This window comes from Triplophysa dalaica, chromosome 9 (genome assembly GCF_015846415.1).
Source record: "Triplophysa dalaica isolate WHDGS20190420 chromosome 9, ASM1584641v1, whole genome shotgun sequence".
Lineage (NCBI taxonomy): Eukaryota > Metazoa > Chordata > Actinopteri > Cypriniformes > Nemacheilidae > Triplophysa > Triplophysa dalaica.
In genome coordinates this window covers 19,360,904-19,379,235 of record NC_079550.1, presented here as the reverse complement: position 1 = coordinate 19,379,235, position 18,332 = coordinate 19,360,904, and the positions used below count along the sequence as shown (strand labels likewise).

The window sequence follows — 18,332 nt, the reverse complement described above, 5'->3', positions numbered from 1 at the left end:
GTCCGTCTGCATTTCAAAGCAAAAATCACAGAAATTTGTATTTTAATGTGTCATTACAATGTAGAAACAGTTTTTTACTCTGTGTGACTTCCATAGCAGTAGATTGTGACTTTATGTGCTTTGCATGGCAGACATGGAGCTGTTGAGCCCAGAACACACGAGAACTGTCATCTGGAACTTTCTCTGGGATCAGGTGACCTCACACTGCTGTGCCTATAAGCTCAGAAGAGTCAAAGAGTGCAGGAGACACAAGAACAGACTCGGTGCTGAGGGACACAACACATTTCCTCTCACTTATCTCTCAAGTACAACTTTTCCAGTAAGGTAAAAGTTTCTGTGAGGCATTGCGAGAAGTCTGCAACAGTTTGGCTTGGCATTCTGTTTCGTCTGCTTGCTGTTTAAGATTTCAAATTTTATTTTTTGCGTCTGTAGCTGCTTGCCAGACAAGGCAATGCTGTGTTCTACATTAAACACTGCATGTACTTATATGTCTCATAATAAACATGTAGCATGTGAGAATTAATACGTTTCCAAAACTTTAGGGTAGTCCTAAACTTATAACTGATCATTTTTTTCATCTCTTGTTTAGAAAGTTTGGACTAAATGATAAGACTGATTTATGATAAGAGATTTATGAAGTACACATTTGAAAACAGCTATGCTCATTTTTTTATTTATTTCTCATTTACATTATGAAAAAGCACAGAATTATGCACGTTTATTTTCATGCAGTCAAAATAACATTAATATTATAAATATGTTTTTTTGGCTAAGAACCCTCCCGAAACAAAATAATAAAATATAAAATGCATTGGAATATGCTAAAAAAATCATGAAATATTTAAAAAAAATCACTTATTCATTGGAACCAATATAAAAACAAATATTGAAATCAATATATTGACAATTAATGTATTGTTAAATACATTTTCTTTGTGTAAGGATATGCAATCGTTGTCTAGATTACTCAAGCTTTCATCAGACTTTCAGTCAGCAATGCAAAACTTTTCGGTGAGCGTATCCAATTCTTTAATAAATTAAGGTTGACCAAAACGTTGCTAAGATAAAAATTAGTTCAGTCAGTTGTGTCTTTTTTTGTGTTTTCATAATATGTGGAAGCTTTCCTTTAGCTCAGTGGTAAGAGCATAGCAACAACTCTTAAGTCGTGGGTTCGATCCAAGGGGATTGCACATACAACAAATGTTTTAGGTTAATGCAATTTAAGTCACTTTGGATAAAAGTTTCTGCCAAATGCGTTATGTAAATGTATAATCCTTGAGCTCATTTAAATGAGACGCTTAGATCCCGAGACATCCGCTAAGACCATACTAAGACTTCTCTCTCGTGTCTCAAAGAATGCTGGGATACGCTCAAATGCATTCAGGACAAGTCATGCAGCTATCACAAGTCATATGACCCCTACAGCACTAAGCTCTTTGTATCTCCCAATGTGCCTCTGTCCCATGCAGACAAAAACAACCTGTTTCTTTGTGTGCTTCAAATTTTCCTTGTAGCAATTTGAAAAAACGATTAATTTCGGTCACTGTACTATGCCAAATTTAGAGGGATTGTGTAAATGCATGCTGGGCTGTACAAGGCCTTTTCCATTGTGTAATGACATGGGCTCGGACAAGCTAGCACACCAGATATAAGCCAAATAAACTTATATTAACCATAAAGGAATAATATGTATTAAATAGTGTACAATAGGTCTAATGGTATATGCAGAAGAAAAATGATTTTGATTTTGCGATAAGTTGAGTGTGGTGACGTAACTTCACAGTATCTGTTCCAAACATACACACCCTTGGTCATGGCATGCGGCCAATCCTGGACTTTCCAAAGCAGCTAAGAGTGCATATAGGAAGTATTGAAGCACAAATGTGATTGTAGTTGAGTTCCACTCTATTTTACACAAATACATTCTTTTCATAAATAAAACTTTCATATGTTAAGTGATTTCTGAGGGACACAAAGTGCTCATTATTTTTACGGTTAAGTCTGATAACTGATACACTGTCAAAAAAATTCAACTTGAGTTCAAAAGCTGAATTTTTTGAAGACAAACCAAATTGGTTTACAGGTCATTTAATTTAAAAACGAAAAAGCATTTCATACAACTTATAAAAGAAAGTTGATTTTTTAAAATCATTTTGATGAGTTGATATAATAGAGAAACATGACGTGTTAGCAACTTATGAGCACGTCATTTTTATAGTGTGTTCATGTTTTTTCATCAACGTTTTATTTACTTAGAATCAACAAGAGAATAAATGTGAAACAGTTAATTCTTGCTTAACTATACTCATACATGGTTGTCTTGTCCAGGCAGGATGTCTAAAGGTCCAGCTGTGGGTATCGATTTGGGCACCACCTACTCCTGCGTGGGCATCTTCCAGCATGGAAAGGTGGAGATAATCGCCAACGACCAAGGAAACAGAACGACCCCCAGCTATGTTGCTTTCACAGATACTGAAAGACTCATCGGAGATGCAGCTAAAAACCAAGTGGCCATGAACCCCAACAACACAGTGTTCGGTAAATCAGCCCATTCACAAGAAATGACATAATGTATTGATGTCTTATTGACTCTGGAGCCATATAATATTATATGCATTTAAAGGGACAGTTCATCCCAAAATGAGAACTCTTTAGTGTCACTCCAGAATTTATTCTGTGGAACACGTATATTTTGAAGACCATTGGTAACCAAACAACATCGTCCGCCATTGACTTCTATTCGACACAAAACCACAAAGAAATTTCTTAAAATATCTTCTTTTGAGTTTCACAGTCAAAGAGACAATTACAGGTGTTTGAATGAAGGTGAATAAACGATGACAGAATTTAAAAATTTTAAGTGACATCAACATAATAAGCAATTAAATGAATTTATTGCTCTTCTTCATTAGATGGGATTGCATTTATATGATGTATTGACAATATTGTTTTTCAAGTGAAGAAGGTGTGTAAAGTTTGCTCACAGCTACACCCACAGATTATTTGCTGTATGACCATATATGGACATAAACAGTACGTGTATATTTCTAATTCCAATATTTGCTCAACACATTGTAAAGATTGTAAAGTGGAAAATGGCAGTTTCTAATACATGTATTCACACTTTTTTTAAGAAAGAAAAGTGAATGAAACATAACGTTCTTATTTCTCACAGATGCCAAGCGTCTGATTGGTCGACGCTTCGATGACCCAGTGGTTCAGTCTGACATGAAATACTGGCCATTTAAAGTCATCAATGAGGGCAGCAAACCCAAGATGGAGGTGGAGTACAAAGGAGAGATAAAGACCTTCTTTCCAGAGGAGGTGTCCTCTATGGTCCTCACCAAGATGAAAGAAATTTCGGAGGCCTATCTTGGCAAGGTGAGAGGAGAGCAAAATAAAACCACCATAATTAAATTACATAAGCAATTCATCTCATTTTACAAGAAGGAAGCACGATTAAAAACGGATTCAGAAAAACAGATCACCTTTCACAGAAGCAGAGTTGCGCAAGTTATGAGATCATTTCTATTGTTTCAAAATGAAATGAATCAGAAATGATTAAATCCACATTCAAAAACTGGGTTAAAAATCGAATTTAAACAACAATGCAATTAAAGAAGATTTAGACAATATTTGGAACAGACATGTCACTAATAATACGGACTATGGTATTGTTCATGTTAACACATGGATGGTCTCCAGATGGCCCTAGTTTTGAGATAGAAATCAAATGAATTTGTAATAAACTGTATTACATTAGCCAGAAGCAAGGTGTTGTGATTCATTTTTTTCAAAATAGCTTTCATAGTTTTGTCTACCATGTCCAGTATTGGATAAATTACTCTGAAAAAGTAATTAATTACTAGTTACTCATTACATATTCAATAGTGTAATTAGATTACTGTCCAAATAACTCTGTCCAAAAAGTATTTAGTTACTCATTACTTTCTATATCCTACATCGACCTTGATTAGTTAAGTGATTCAAGGATAGACATGAAACGGCTTATTTAATTCATTCAAATAAATAATATTATTAACTGACCAAAGTATTACAAATGTGAGCACAGATTTTAAAGTAAGACTTAGAATTTTGATGTCAATTACACTATTGCACACGCATATATTTCACAAAGTATTTAGTTTAAGTACATCAAAAGTAACTGTAATTAAATTACAGAAAACATATGAGTAATCCCTTACTTTACTTTTTCAAGGGAAAAGTAATTAAAATACAGTAACTAATTACATAGTAACTAGTTACACCCAACACTGACCATGTCACAACTGCTAATCCAAACAAAAAACTTGTAATAACCTGTCCAGTGACACCCGTGACATATTTATTTTCTGATAACATGATCTTAAGGGCTTTCCTATGAAATAAATAAAAATGCAAGAAAGCATGAAAACAACAGTATTGTGGTAAGATGCTAAACTGCTTATCAGTAAATTTAATGGCGCGCTTAAGAGAGGTTTGAGAATTTTACCACAGATTGATATCTGAGTCTGCAGCAGCCAATGATGTTCTGAAGTCTTAAGAAAATATTACGAAAAATAAATTTGTGTAGAAAATGTTGGAAAATTAGACATTTGGTAACGCTGCAAATTAAACGCTGATCGTTTTACATTTTGCATTTTAACATTCGGTGTCACTGTAACAAACTACTGTAGATGAGAACTCACTGTACATTGTTACGTGAGCTCTGTCAAAAGATATTTTGACAATTTTTTTAAATAAAAAACATTAATGGAAATAAAAGATTTTTCACATGGTTGAGTCTAGTAAATCAAAACCAATGAAATTATTACAGCAAACAAACAAACTAAACATTTTTGGATAAGGCGTGACACTAAAAATGACTTTTAATTAATAATATTCTGTGCTGATATTGCTTCTGAGGCTTTTTAATTCATGAAAATTTTACATTATCTGCATTTAACTTTATTTAATGTTTTCAAGTTTATTGTAATTTTTAGTGTCCATCACGGACAATAAGCATAATTATATTATTAAATGTAATTACTGATATTCTAAATACCATTTATTTTGTTTCTTCTTTACTTTTTATAATTATATTACATTATATTTTATTATGTAGTTATATAATGTGCAAAACTGCAAAATTGTGCTTGAAAATAATTTAAATCAGTTTAATTAAAAAAGTATTGTATGTTTCACAGTGAATGCTTAACCTCTGATATTAACAGGATCTTCTCATTTGATGTTAATTTACTAGCCCGTGTCAAACGCAGTCATCACAGTTCCCGCTTACTTCAACGACTCTCAGCGGCAAGCCACAAAAGATTCAGGAACCATCGCAGGCCTCAACGTACTTCGCATAATCAATGAACCAACAGCAGCTGCCATTGCGTACGGACTTGACAAAAAGGTACATAGATATTTAGATTTTTTCTTATCTGGAATAGAAGAAGACTTTACGTATTGCTATTGCATGGCTTAACTTAAATAAATAAAAAACTTGGTGTTTGATAAGCATCTCGGTTTAGCTGATAGACTTAACCACTGGTCCTCAGTTTACATTTCTAAATGACTGTCTTGATACAGGTTGGTGGTGAACGCAACGTTCTCATCTTCGACCTGGGTGGCGGCACCTTCGATGTGTCCATCTTGACAATTGATGATGGCATCTTTGAAGTCAAAGCCACCGCCGGTGACACCCACTTAGGTGGTGAGGACTTTGACAACAGAATGGTCAACCACTTCATCGCCGAGTTCAAGCGCAAGTTTAAGAAAGACATCACCGGCAACAAACGCGCAGTCCGTCGCCTGCGAACGGCATGCGAGCGTGCCAAGCGCACCCTCTCCTCCAGCACGCAGGCCAGCATCGAGATCGACTCTCTGTACGAAGGCGCCGACTTCTACACTTCCATCACCAGAGCACGTTTCGAGGAGCTCAACGCCGACCTCTTTCGTGGAACGCTGGATCCAGTGGAAAAGGCTCTGCGGGATGCGAAGATGGACAAGTCACAGATCCACGACATTGTGCTGGTTGGCGGCTCCACTCGCATTCCCAAAATTCAGAAGTTGCTTCAGGACTTCTTCAACGGAAGGGATCTTAACAAAAGCATAAACCCGGATGAAGCAGTCGCGTATGGTGCTGGTAGGCGCTTTACTGTATGTCTGGATGCATCATTTTGTTTCTTGATCTTGGGAATTCACAGATCTGGAATTAGAATAAAGAAACGCTAATTTAGATTGTAAATGTTTGAGCATCTCGCTTCTAGTTGTGTCACATTTTATCTTTGGTGACTTTTAAATCTTTCTTCATAACCTACCCAGCGGTCCAGGCAGCCATCTTATCTGGCGATAAATCGGAGAATGTGCAAGACCTGTTGCTGCTGGATGTTACTCCTCTCTCTCTGGGCATTGAGACAGCCGGCGGTGTCATGACTGTGTTGATCAAAAGGAACACCACCATTCCTACCAAACAAACCCAGACGTTCACCACCTACTCAGATAACCAGCCTGGTGTCCTGATCCAGGTAAACGAAAGAATCTGGAGTTGTTTTAAAAGTTGCCAATTTCATAAAAACTCAACTTGAATTCATTCATTTGATATGTATGAAAATAATATGTATATGACAATAATGAACATATTTTAAGGTCCACCCACCATCTCCATCCCAAAACCCAGCAAATAGTAGGATTAATAAGAAATTTATAAGATCATACAAATTCACATCAATTCGTCATCATTTCACAAGTTTTTAATAATTTCACAATGTTAAAAATATTATGATGAAGATCTACAGCTTCTGAAGCTTAGATAGTATGATGAACTTGCTTAACCCAAAACAGATGTTTAAAATACATTGTTACAATGTTCTCCCAAAGTTAAACTTTAAAATTTTCGAGATACTTGCAACGTTTCATTGATCCTGCTTTACATTTCCTTAGGTATATGAGGGAGAGAGAGCCATGACAAAGGACAACAACCTTCTAGGCAAATTTGAGTTAACGGGGATCCCTCCCGCCCCTCGTGGTGTGCCGCAGATTGAAGTTACTTTCGACATTGACGCCAATGGCATTCTCAATGTATCCGCGGTGGACAAAAGCACTGGCAAGGAGAACAAGATCACAATCACCAATGACAAAGGTAAAATCATTCAGACAAACCTCTGAGATCCAAACTCTCAACTATTTCAGCTGTGACGTGATTTTGCCGAAGAGACAAGAACCTACTTATTTTATTTCAGAACAATCCCGTTTGTTCAGTTTTCTCATAATCATTTTTGTGTCTTTCAAGGTCGATTGAGCAAGGAAGACATTGAGCGTATGGTACAAGAAGCTGACCAGTATCGTTCAGAGGACGAAGCTCAGAAAGAGAAGGTCACAGCCAAGAACACATTGGAATCGTTGGCTTTCAACATGAAGAGCACCGTGGAAGATGACAAGCTAAAGGACAAGATCAGTGCAGATGACAAAAAAGTCATCATTGACAAATGCAATGAGGTCATTGCCTGGCTGGACAAGAACCAGGTAGGTGACAATCTAAAAAACATGAACAACCACACTTGTCACATTTGTTTACATGCTTGAGACTTACTTTGACAGCTATGAGCTTTTCATTGAAGGAGCTCTGGAACAATTAGATGCTCTCACATTGAAACCTATTGTGTTGACACCCAGAATGTTTCAACCAATAACACAAACATCATTAACTCATGAGTCATCAAAAAAACATGTGTTGTGATAATGTTCATTTACCAGCATCTCCAATTTGTCAATATCCGTAGTGAATCTCATTGTTTCTTGTGCAACAGACTGCAGAAAAGGAAGAGTATGAGCACCAACAGAAGGAGCTGGAAAAAGTTTGCAACCCCATCATTACCAAACTCTATCAGGGTGCTGGCGACATGCCGGGAGGAATGCCAGGGGGGATGCCCGGAGGATTTCCTGGGGGGGCTGGAGGTGGTGCCTCCTCAGGTCCTACCATTGAGGAAGTTGACTAATCCAGCAAAAAAGAAGAGGAATATTCAAAGTCGCACTTAAACACAGCACATTTTACATCAATGTTTCTCAAACAGACTTCTTATGATTCATTTAATATCACATTATTGACCCGGTGTGTTAGATGAGACCAACTTACAGCTTGTGACCAAAGCAATATGTGTCACTTACATAACAACATTGGCATTCGCACGTTTCCTTACATGTTAGAACATCACATTTGCAAAAACATCTGAAATACCTGTAAACTATTATTTAATGGTTGCAAAAGTTAGTCATGCTACACAAAGCGCGGAAATACTTGGGGCGGAGCTTTGTAACCTGTTCCACAGGAATAGCTTTTTAATGTTTCAATTGCTGTTCTATGATTCATTATTTAACGTATGACTCAAGATGCTACAATAAACATTTGAATTCCTCAAATCGTGTCTCGTGTTTTTGTTAAAGTTGCCAACTTCCATTTGAATGTGGCTTGGGAAATACCATCAGACAAGTCAAGCAAGACTTGGCCGGTTTATTTGTTTCAAGAAAGGTAGGCGGAGACATTTCCGTTGTCCAGTTAACATTTTAGTTCAATATGTAATAGTTGTTGTTTTCATCATATGAAAAATACCAACATTCTGAAGCTCCTCCTTAATGCATATTAGCATATTTATGAGTTGTGATATGCACCACTTGCAAGACAGAATATAAAGCAGAAGAGAGACTGAACAGAAACATAAGAAAGACTTCAGAACATCAAGACATCCGAAAGGCACTCATCTACAACATGTTCTGGATAATCTGCTGTTTTGTTTTGGTGGCCTCCGCTGTCGGTGAGTATCATGCAGTGAATTTTGAAGGTGTTGATGTAAAACTACATTGTGTGTTTTGAAGTATTTTTATTGATATTAAAGTAAATCACACCATTTTTTATCCTTTTAGGCCAAAATGACCCCAGATTAAGGATTTTGTCTGTCAGTAGTGTTGGGGGAGGAAATGCATTATTCGCCTGGCCCTGGCAAGTATCTCTCAAGGTAATAGATAACAAATATTTGTTTTAACAGAAACTTTTATGTTAAAGGATTGTTATTGTATCATTCAATTCTATTCTTATATTTTTGCATTTTCTGTTTAATAATAAACCGTTTCTCATTACACTTCATCATTTTTCATGAATTCTTTATATGTGAACCAGACATCCAAAGGCGTTCACTTATGTGGGGGAACTCTGATCAACAAGAACTGGATTCTTACTGCTGCTCATTGCCCTGTTCGGTAAGAACCAATGAAATAATATATCGATGTACTGATCTATAGGTCCGTTTGTATTCATATTTTTATCTTTCACTGTCATTACTTGTCCAGAGCTGGATATCACCATGCTGTTCTTGGAGAGTATGACCGTGGCTCTGAAGACAAAGCCGTTCAGATCCGGAAAATTTCCAAGGTTTTAGTTTTAATAATTTTTTTAATATATTTTTTAACACTTTCCAATGTGCATTTTAACACTGGAGCTTTTTTCCTTCTCCTGCAGGTCATCGTTCATCCTCGCTTCAACAAAGATACATTTAACAATGATGTTGCACTGTTGAGATTGTCCTCTCCAGTACAAATAACATCCCGTGTTGCTACGGTTCAACTAGCTACCTCCACCACCAGCATCTCTTCTGGGACTCTTTGTGTCCTCGTTGGGTGGGGCAGAACCGCAACCAGTCGTAAGTATACAATTCTCATCATCCATGTTGTTATTAAAACTGCTAAGTGGATTTATTATGAAAAAATAAATGGGTCCTTAATCACTCTTGGACCATATACACAAGCTACCTGTAAGGTCTAATACTTTGTCTGTGTATTGATTTTAGTGAGTCCTCGTGTCCTGCAGGAAACCACTTTGCCCATTGTGAGTACTGCTAACTGCAGGCGGTACTGGGGTCTGACCAGATCAATCACAGATTCCATGATTTGTGCCGGTGGTTCTGGATCTTCGGCTTGCCAGGTACATATACTTTAGACGTAAACACAAAATTAGATTGATTCATTTAAATAATTTTAAATAACTCCAAGGAAATATTAAGCTATAGAGCTTGATGTCTGTGTGTCGAACGCAGGGGGATTCTGGTGGTCCTCTGCTATGTGACAGCAATGGTGTTTGGTATCAGGTGGGCATTGTTTCATGGGGAGCAATAGACTGCGGTGTTAATGCTCCAGGAGTCTACTCTCGTGTGTCTTACCTCCGCCAATGGATTGACGATACTGTCTCATCCAACTAGAGCTCCTACAACCTGAGTTGATACTGCATTAAACTGGCTAACGCACTTTATAACTTATGTATGAACTTGAGCAACTTACTTTGGGAATAGTGTTTATTTGATTATTTCTTTTCAGAATTTTATACACTTTTTTAGGATATAGGATATCTTGTTAGTATATTTATTATAGTAAATTATTTCCTCAAGTAGTTTATGAAATACATAATCTGTGTGATTAAATTATTCATGTTTATCATTTGACAAACTTAACAAAAGAAACATAAAATTGTCATGTTGTTATAATGTCATGTATATAAAACTGAATTAACAATTTTTTACATTCTTTTTGATAATAAAATAAATGTTGGGAAATTAATTTCTGTTGTTTATTTTTCAACACAAGAACAGATTCTTATTACATATAAAATGCATTAATAAAATACATTGGGTCTGTTTCAGGAGTAAAAAATGCAACATTTTTAAAGATGAACTCGACAGTTGAAAAATCTTCTTAGTTCTAAAATTTATCATAAAACAGAGTTCAAAGAAATGCAATATAATACACATAACTATATCTTCAGAGGTGTATAAAGACCTTATAATAAGAGTTATAATAAACTATTTCTATACATCGCGAGTCCCCCTGCCACTAAATTTCATACATTGGACATTTAAAAAGGTATAATATAAAAAAAATGAAAGTTCTAGAGTAAAATGATTTATAAACAATACTGATGTTGTTATAGAAATGGTTACAATATCAATGCATGAAGTGGTGTATACATAACTGTATTTTAGTGTGTATGGGAATACATTTAATACATTATTTGAGAACAGAAAATAGGGAGAAAAAAGTGTATGAAAGACAGAGCGATAACATTCAGAACATTCGGCGTAGTTGCCTGTACCCCAGAACTCCGGTAAAGTGGAAGAGCATAAAGCCAGAGAAAAAATCCCGTCCAGTCCGGCCACCGGTCTAGTAGCATTTTCCATCTGCATAAAAAAAACATTTCCGTCTGTAAAGCCCGCCACTGTCTTCTCACAAAAGAATACATTTTGTTTAATGATTAAATCAATGTTCTCTGTCAGCCTACCCTATTTGATAACAATCCCTTCTCTTACAGTTTTACGCGTCACAAAACAATCATAATCAGCTTTTTCATTCTCCACTATCTCCACACACTTCTGTATCTGGTACGTTCCATCATGGTTTGGTCTGACTCCTGTGGATTCAATCTCTGTTTCAGGAAGGGGTTTCTGATTCTTCCTAATGATCAATGTCACATCTTTGGGGTAAAAGCCGGTGGCCAAACAGCAGAACTTCAATTTGTTTTTATCACTTCGATGTCCTCTTGTAAACACATAAACTTCTGGCGGAGCTGAGAACACAGAAATTAGTTCATGAACTACTTACAGCAATATGAAAGCTACATTTAATTCAATTTATATCTGAAAACATTCACTCACAGACTATTCCATATTCTCTGAATTTGTTGAGCCAGTCCACACACTCTTTTTCCAGGTATCCCTTAGTGTATTGGTTTAAAATGGGCACATTATCCCATTTCGTCTTAGTTTTAACAGCTGGGTCAGTTAAAGCCACCCACTGTGACACCTCTGTGTCAAAGGAAAGAAAGTCTTCACCATCATAGGCATACTCACTGATGCCTTTAGAAAATTTAAATTCATTTTCTTGTTTCTCAATTTCACAACCGTGTCTCCATTGAAAAACATGAAGATCTGAAATAAAATGTTTTGGCTCAATAAAATGCAAATATACATCATTTATGTATATTTGGTGTATATACTGTACAGTATTAAAAAAATGCCTTATACTTCCTCACCTGTTTCAATGTGATTCATTCGCTCCATCAGAATGTTGATATTCACATTAAACCACTGCTCTTTGCTCTTGCGTGATTGGGTGCCTTTTTCCCAGTAATCTGCTGGCATTTCATCTTTCATCCACTGCTGTTTGGGAATCTTTTTCTGTGCAATGCTATCATAGTAATCAATCTGTTTGCCATCGAGTAGACCCATAGCGGTAAATTGAGAGATGCCCGGCAGAGGTTTAGATAAAGCTGTGTATATATAGTACAGGGAGTGACTTTCTGTAACGGAAAGAAAGATTCATGTAAATGTGTGGTAATAGAGGGAATATATATATAGGGAAAATTCATAGGCTTACATGAAATACATATAATACAATAGATAAAGGTCTACATATACTGTGTATACTAGATACAATGAAATTCATATTATTCAATGTTATGATTTTGGCAGCATAACAACCCAAATACAGGCAGGTAAGGGTGAAGGGCGTAAACAGATTTATTAACTCACAAAACAGGGTCAAAACAAACAACTTTCCACGAGGATCAAATACTAAACTGAAACCAAGCTTGACACAACATCACACTATAACAAACAAGGCAAGGTCCAAATACTGTATTACAGGCAGGGTACGACAAGACTGGGGCACAGTACAGCAAAGGACAATGAAAGATGAGGACTATTTAAAGGGGAATATTATAAGGATAATTAATAGGGACCAGGTGACAGGGATTACACACTCAGGGAAAGTTAACGAGGAGACGAGATAGCGGGAAACACAGACGAGACATGAGAAAGCACATGGCCTGCCAATATATACACAAAGCCATGTCCATCTCACACAAAACCCTAAGGCTATGCCATGACTCCGCTGCAAAACCAAGAATAAACATGACATGATAGCAGAATCATGACAATTCAACTTATGTTTACAAGTAATTTGTTCTTTTTTGTTTAATTTTCGTTTCATAGGTTTGATAAGTAATGTTAAATGTTCACATACAATTCTGTTGAAATAATATACTGTGGCAAGGGGGGCGTGGTTTAGTGGCATCTGCACCGGGGAGGAGAGACACGGGAAAGACGATAAGCAAGAAGGTCGATTGCAGATTAAGATCACCTGCGTCTCATTACAGTGATTGGTGAGGAGACAGTTTAAAGGCTTGCAGATTCGGAGGAGAGTTTAAGAGAGAATGACTGGGAGACCTGGGAGCTGAACCACGCAACTTGTCATCCATACGGACTGTATTCCGGGAGAAAACCGAGGAAGTATGTTTTGTTATTTTGAGTTACATGCCAGATTGCATTGACGCAACGTCTTATTGTAAGAATTGATAATAAAATAAATTCTTGTTTACCAGTCCACGCCGACCCCGCCCCTTCCTTCCACCCTCTTTGAACCTAACTACATATACATTATTATAATATAATATAACATTGCATATTGTTTACACATTACTTATACAAAACCATGTTTTGATTGGTAACGAAGGTTAAACAACATTTTATGAAGAAACAACACCGTTGTTTTTTTTATTAACAAGCTAAAAGAAACCTGACTTTAAAATTTAACTAAAGATCATAATAAGCTGCTTGCGCCAAGATTTTTTTGGATAAGGACCGACTTTTGTTTATTTAAATGTCACCATTTCTGCACTGGACAAACGTTTACAAATCAAAGTTTATATTACATACGCAAACCTTTGAGAGCCAAACAAAAGCTCTTTTAACGTTAACCTGAAAAGCACATGGAAGATAAAAAGCTGTAAGACAAGATTGTTGCAGATGACAATAAAATCATTATTGTTTATAAAATGAGCTGATTGCCTGACTGGGCTGGAACCTGGTAGCCTCTTCCAAACTCTTCCAGCTTTGGCCTTACATTTACATTTTCACATTTAAATGTTGAAGCGATCTCTTGATCTGAAAAACAATGCAAAGCAAAATGTCCATCAGTAAAGCATGCTTTCTCCTGAAGAACACATAATTTCTTTATTGATCAAATCATTGCGTTCTATCAACCTACCCCATTTGACGGTTATTGCTTCCTTTAGTGTTGTGTGGGTCACAAAACAATCATAATAGTGTTTTTCATTTTCCACTATCTCCACACTCTTCCGTATCTGGTACGTTCCATCATAGTTTGGTCTGACTCCTGTGGATTCAATCTCTGTTTCAGGCAGGGTTATAAGATTCTTCCTAATGATCAAAGTCACGTCTTTGGGGTTGAAGCCAGTGGCCAAACAGGTGAGTGTCCATTTGTTTTTATCACTGCAGGACTTTCTTGCAAACACGTGAACATTTGGTGGAGCTGTGAAAGCAAGAATTAGTGTATACATGAGTTCCAACTCTATGACAGCTGTAGAAAAAAACATTTCATATAAAACATTTACTCACATGTGTTTTTAAGCTTCTCATCTTTATATTCTCTGAATCTGTTGAGCCAGTCCACACACTTTTTTTCCAGGTACCCCTTAGTGTATTGGTTTAAAATGGGCACATTATCCCATTTCACTTTAGTTGGAACAGCTGCGTCAACTGGGGCAACCCACTGTGAGACCTTATTATCGAAGGAAAAAAAGTCCTCGCCGTCATAGGCGTACTCACTGATGCCCTTAGAAAATGTAACTGTACTTTCTTGTTCCTCAATTTCACAACCGTGTCTCCATTGAAGAACATGAATATCTGAAATTGAGATGACAAAACTTTGCACAGCAAAAATAGCATAATATAATGATGAATTAATGAAATAATAACTATTTATGCATACAAAAATGCATAAGACCTCCTTACCTGAATTATTGTGTCTCATTCGCTCCATCACAATGTTGACATTCACATTAAACCACTGCTCTTTGCTCTTGCGTGATTGGGTGCCTTTTTCCCAGTAATCTGCTGGCATTTTCTCTTTCATCCACTGCTGTTTGGGAATCTTTTTTTGGTCCTTGTTGTTGTAGTAATCAATCTGTATGCCGTCAAGTAGACCCATAGCGGTGAATTGATAGATGCCCGGCAGATTCACAGGTTTGGATAAAGCTGTGTATATGTAGTACAGGGAATGTGTTTCTGGAAAAGAATATTAAGGATATAAAATCATAAAATGCGTTTTTTTTTTTCAAATTTCTGTTTACTATTGCCGATCTTTTTGGAAGATAATTGAGTAAGGTTTGATAAAAAAATATTGGAGCATATTTTTTACATCACAAAAAACATATAACATATAGGCTAGAACAGTTCTCCATCACAAGATCAGTAGTAGTGGTGTTGTTAATGGTTTTTATCTGGAATTTGAGTTTTGCAAGCTATTTCATCGTTGTTTATTAAAATGAACAACAAAAAGAGGAGGAGGAGGGGGGAGGATGCAGGCCGGATGGGGCCTCGGCCTGAGTCGGGCGGCAAGGGGGGCGTGGTTTAGTGGCATCTGCACCGGGGAGGAGAGACACGGGAAAGACGATAAGCAAGAAGGTCGATTGCAGATTAAGATCACCTGCGTCTCATTACAGTGATTGGTGAGGAGACAGCTTAAAGGCTTGCAGATTCGGAGGAGAGTTTAAGAGAGAATGACTGGGAGACCTGGGAGCTGAACCACGCAACTTGTCATCCATACGGACTGTATTCCGGGAGAAAACCGAGGAAGTATGTTTTGTTATTTTGAGTTACATGCCAGATTGCATTGACGCAACGTCTTATTGTAAGAAGTGATAATAAAATAAATTCTTGTTTACCAGTCCACGCCGACCCCGCCTCCTTCCTTCCACCCTCTTTGAACCTAACTACATATACATTATTATAATATAATATAACATTGCATATTGTTTACACATTACTTATACAAAACCATGTTTTGATTGGTAACGAAGGTTAAACAACATTTTATGAAGAAACAACACCGTTGTTTTTTTATCAACAAGCTAAAAGAAACTTGACTTTAAAATTTAACTAAAGATCATAATAAGCTGCTTGCGCCAAGATTTTTTTGGATAAGGACCGACTTTTGTTTATTTAAATGTCACCTTCATTTCTGCACTGGACAAACGTTTACAAATCAAAGTTTATATTACATACGCAAACCTTTGAGAGCCAAACAAAAGCTCTTTTAACGTTAACCTGAAAAGCACATGGAAGATAAAAAGCTGTAAGACAAGATTGTTGCAGATGACAATAAAATCATTATTGTTTATAAAATGAGCTGATTGCCTGACTGGGCTGGAACCTGGTAGCCTCTTCCAAACTCTTCCAGCTTTGGCCTTACATTTACATTTTCACATTTAAATGTTGAAGCGATCTCTTGATCTGAAAAACAATGCAAAGCAAAATGTCCATCAGTAAAGCATGCTTTCTCCTGAAGAACACATAATTTCTTTATTGATAAAATCATTGCGTTCTATCAACCTACCCCATTTGACGGTTATTGCTTCCTTTAGTGTTGTGTGGGTCACAAAACAATCATAATAGTGTTTTTCATTTTCCACTATCTCCACACTCTTCCGTATCTGGTACGTTCCATCATAGTTTGGTCTGACTCCTGTGGATTCAATCTCTGTTTCAGGCAGGGTTATAAGATTCTTCCTAATGATCAATGTCACATCTTTGGGGTTGAAGCCAGTGGCCAAACAGGTGAGTGTCCATTTGTTTTTATCACTGCAGGACTTTCTTGCAAAAACGTGAACCTTTGGTGGAGCTGTGAAAGCAAGAATTTGTGTATACATTAGTTCCAACTCTATGACAGCTGTACAGAAAGACTGTTCATCTTAAATATTTACTCACAGGTGTTTTTACGCTCCTCTTTTTTATATTCTCTGAATCTGTTAATCCAGTCCACACACTCTTTTTCCAAGTACCCCTTAGTGTATTGGTTTAAAATTGGCACATTATCCCATTTCACTTTAGATGGAACAGCTGCGTCAACTGGGGCAATCCACTGTGAAACCTTATTATCGAAGGAAAAAAAGTCCTCGCCGTCATAGGCGTACTCACTGATGCCCTTAAAAAATGTCACTATACGTTCTTGTTCCTCAATTTCACAACCGTGTCTCCATTGAAGAACATGAAGATCTGAAATTGAGATGAAAAAACTTTGCACAGCAAAAAAAGCATAATAGGCCTATAATGATGAATTAATGAAATAATAACTATTAATGCATACAAAAATGCATAAGACCTCCTTACCTGAATTATTGTGTCTCATTCGCTCCATCACAATGTTGATATTCACATTAAACCACTGCTGTTTGCTCTTGCGTGATCGGGTGCCTTTTTCCCAGTAATCTGCTGGCATTTTCTCTTTTATCCACTGCTGTTTGGGAATCTTTTTCTGGTCCATGCTGTTGTAGTAATCAATCTGTATGCCATCAAGTAGACCCATAGCGGTGAATTCATAGATGCCCGGCAGATTCACAGGTTTGGATAAAGCTGTGTATATGTAGTACAGGGAATGTGTTTCTGGAAAAGAATATTAAGGATATAAAATCATAAAATGCTTTTTTTTCCTATTGCCGATCTTTTAGGTAGATAATTGAGTAATGTTTGATAAAAAATATTGGAGCACATTTTATACATCACCAAAAACACATAACATATAGGCTAGAACAGTTCTCAATCGCAAGATCAGTAATAGTGGTGTTGTTAACGGTTTTTATATGGAATTTGAGTTTTGCAAGCTATTTCATCGTTGTTTAGTAAAATGAACAACCTTCAATAAACATCTTGTAAAGTATGCCATAAATTCAGGGACATATGCATTTTCGTTGCAATTCAGTGCTATCGATAAACAGCGCCTATGAGGAAGCGTATGTTTTACTTTCACTTTCGTTAACGGACAAAAACATTCGCATTTAAATGAAATTTACCTGCTTGAACTGTCAGCAAAGTCTCAAAATGAAAAAGTATACCAGGAAGAATGAACAACTTCGTTATGACACCTGCATACATGCTTAAAGAGCTTTGAGCTGTCCGAAGTGATGTTTATATCGCTCCTTCTCCTTCTCTACATCCAAATATTCAATAACAGGAAACTGAGATTGTGGGAGGAAAATGCGCACATTAAAATGTACCAATAAAAAATCACCAGTACCTCGGCAGAGTTTTATCATATTTAAAGGTATTATGGGTGTCAAACGTATATTTTTGTTGTCATTTGAAAACACATTGCATTTGTCATTCTCATCTGATATACTGAAATATGTTCAAAACACGCAAAATAAATACATGGCAATATATCTGCTTTTAAGTAAAAGAGGCTAAATCTGTATCAATGAATCTACACACCGTACACAATGTGACACTTTTGGT

General features: G+C 36.6%; 3 protein-coding genes across 5 annotated transcripts; 2 read left to right on the top strand and 1 right to left on the bottom strand.

Moving 5' to 3' along the window:
* Positions 1-212: 212 nt before the first annotated feature.
* On the top strand, positions 213-8,418 carry hsc70 (heat shock cognate 70). 3 transcript variants are annotated; one of them, XM_056756531.1, is made up of 9 exons: positions 213-324; positions 2,329-2,538; positions 3,176-3,381; positions 5,243-5,395; positions 5,572-6,127; positions 6,307-6,509; positions 6,925-7,123; positions 7,274-7,506; positions 7,791-8,418. In XM_056756531.1, exons 2-9 carry the CDS (start codon positions 2,334-2,336, stop codon positions 7,977-7,979), a joined length of 1,944 nt encoding a protein of 647 aa, XP_056612509.1. In that variant the 5' UTR covers positions 213-324; positions 2,329-2,333; the 3' UTR covers positions 7,980-8,418. The 3 variants fall into 3 exon arrangements, with proteins under 3 accessions (XP_056612509.1, XP_056612510.1, XP_056612511.1); XM_056756532.1 differs by having other exon boundaries at positions 241-319; XM_056756533.1 differs by having other exon boundaries at positions 256-324; positions 2,333-2,538.
* Positions 8,419-8,670: 252 nt separating this feature from the next.
* Positions 8,671-10,503, top strand: LOC130428467 (chymotrypsin-like protease CTRL-1). Its single transcript, XM_056756534.1, has 7 exons — positions 8,671-8,792; positions 8,902-8,993; positions 9,155-9,234; positions 9,325-9,406; positions 9,494-9,674; positions 9,822-9,955; positions 10,068-10,503. Exons 1-7 carry the CDS (start codon positions 8,747-8,749, stop codon positions 10,227-10,229), a joined length of 777 nt encoding a protein of 258 aa, XP_056612512.1. The 5' UTR covers positions 8,671-8,746; the 3' UTR covers positions 10,230-10,503.
* Positions 10,504-10,580: 77 nt separating this feature from the next.
* Positions 10,581-18,050, bottom strand: LOC130428465 (uncharacterized). The gene is made up of 13 exons (XM_056756530.1): positions 17,891-18,050; positions 17,211-17,483; positions 16,809-17,096; positions 16,438-16,722; positions 16,239-16,334; positions 14,835-15,107; positions 14,439-14,726; positions 14,068-14,352; positions 13,869-13,964; positions 12,053-12,319; positions 11,676-11,948; positions 11,303-11,587; positions 10,581-11,201 (listed from the first exon to the last, which is right to left on the bottom strand). The coding sequence occupies exons 1-12, from the start codon at positions 17,970-17,972 to the stop codon at positions 11,304-11,306; spliced, it is 2,790 nt and encodes a 929-aa protein (XP_056612508.1). The 5' UTR covers positions 17,973-18,050; the 3' UTR covers positions 10,581-11,201; position 11,303.
* Positions 18,051-18,332: the final 282 nt, after the last annotated feature.

Excerpts from the sequence above, each read along its gene's own strand:
- hsc70 (XM_056756531.1), top strand. The coding sequence starts at position 2,334 with ATGTCTAAAGGTCCAGCTGTGGGTATCGATTTGGGCACCACCTACTCC. Across the intron at positions 6,510-6,924 it reads AGCCTGGTGTCCTGATCCAG|GTATATGAGGGAGAGAGAGC; the intron begins GTAAACGAAAGA and ends ACATTTCCTTAG. Across the intron at positions 7,124-7,273 it reads CACAATCACCAATGACAAAG|GTCGATTGAGCAAGGAAGAC; the intron begins GTAAAATCATTC and ends GTGTCTTTCAAG.
- LOC130428465 (XM_056756530.1), bottom strand. The coding sequence starts at position 17,972 with ATGTATGCAGGTGTCATAACGAAGTTGTTCATTCTTCCTGGTATACTT. Across the intron at positions 17,484-17,890 it reads TTTGCTGACAGTTCAAGCAG|AAACACATTCCCTGTACTAC; the intron begins GTAAATTTCATT and ends ATTCTTTTCCAG. Across the intron at positions 13,965-14,067 it reads AGCAATAACCGTCAAATGGG|ATCAAGAGATCGCTTCAACA; the intron begins GTAGGTTGATAG and ends ATTGTTTTTCAG.
- LOC130428467 (XM_056756534.1), top strand. The coding sequence starts at position 8,747 with ATGTTCTGGATAATCTGCTGTTTTGTTTTGGTGGCCTCCGCTGTCG. Across the intron at positions 8,793-8,901 it reads TTTGGTGGCCTCCGCTGTCG|GCCAAAATGACCCCAGATTA; the intron begins GTGAGTATCATG and ends TTATCCTTTTAG. Across the intron at positions 9,407-9,493 it reads AGATCCGGAAAATTTCCAAG|GTCATCGTTCATCCTCGCTT; the intron begins GTTTTAGTTTTA and ends CTTCTCCTGCAG.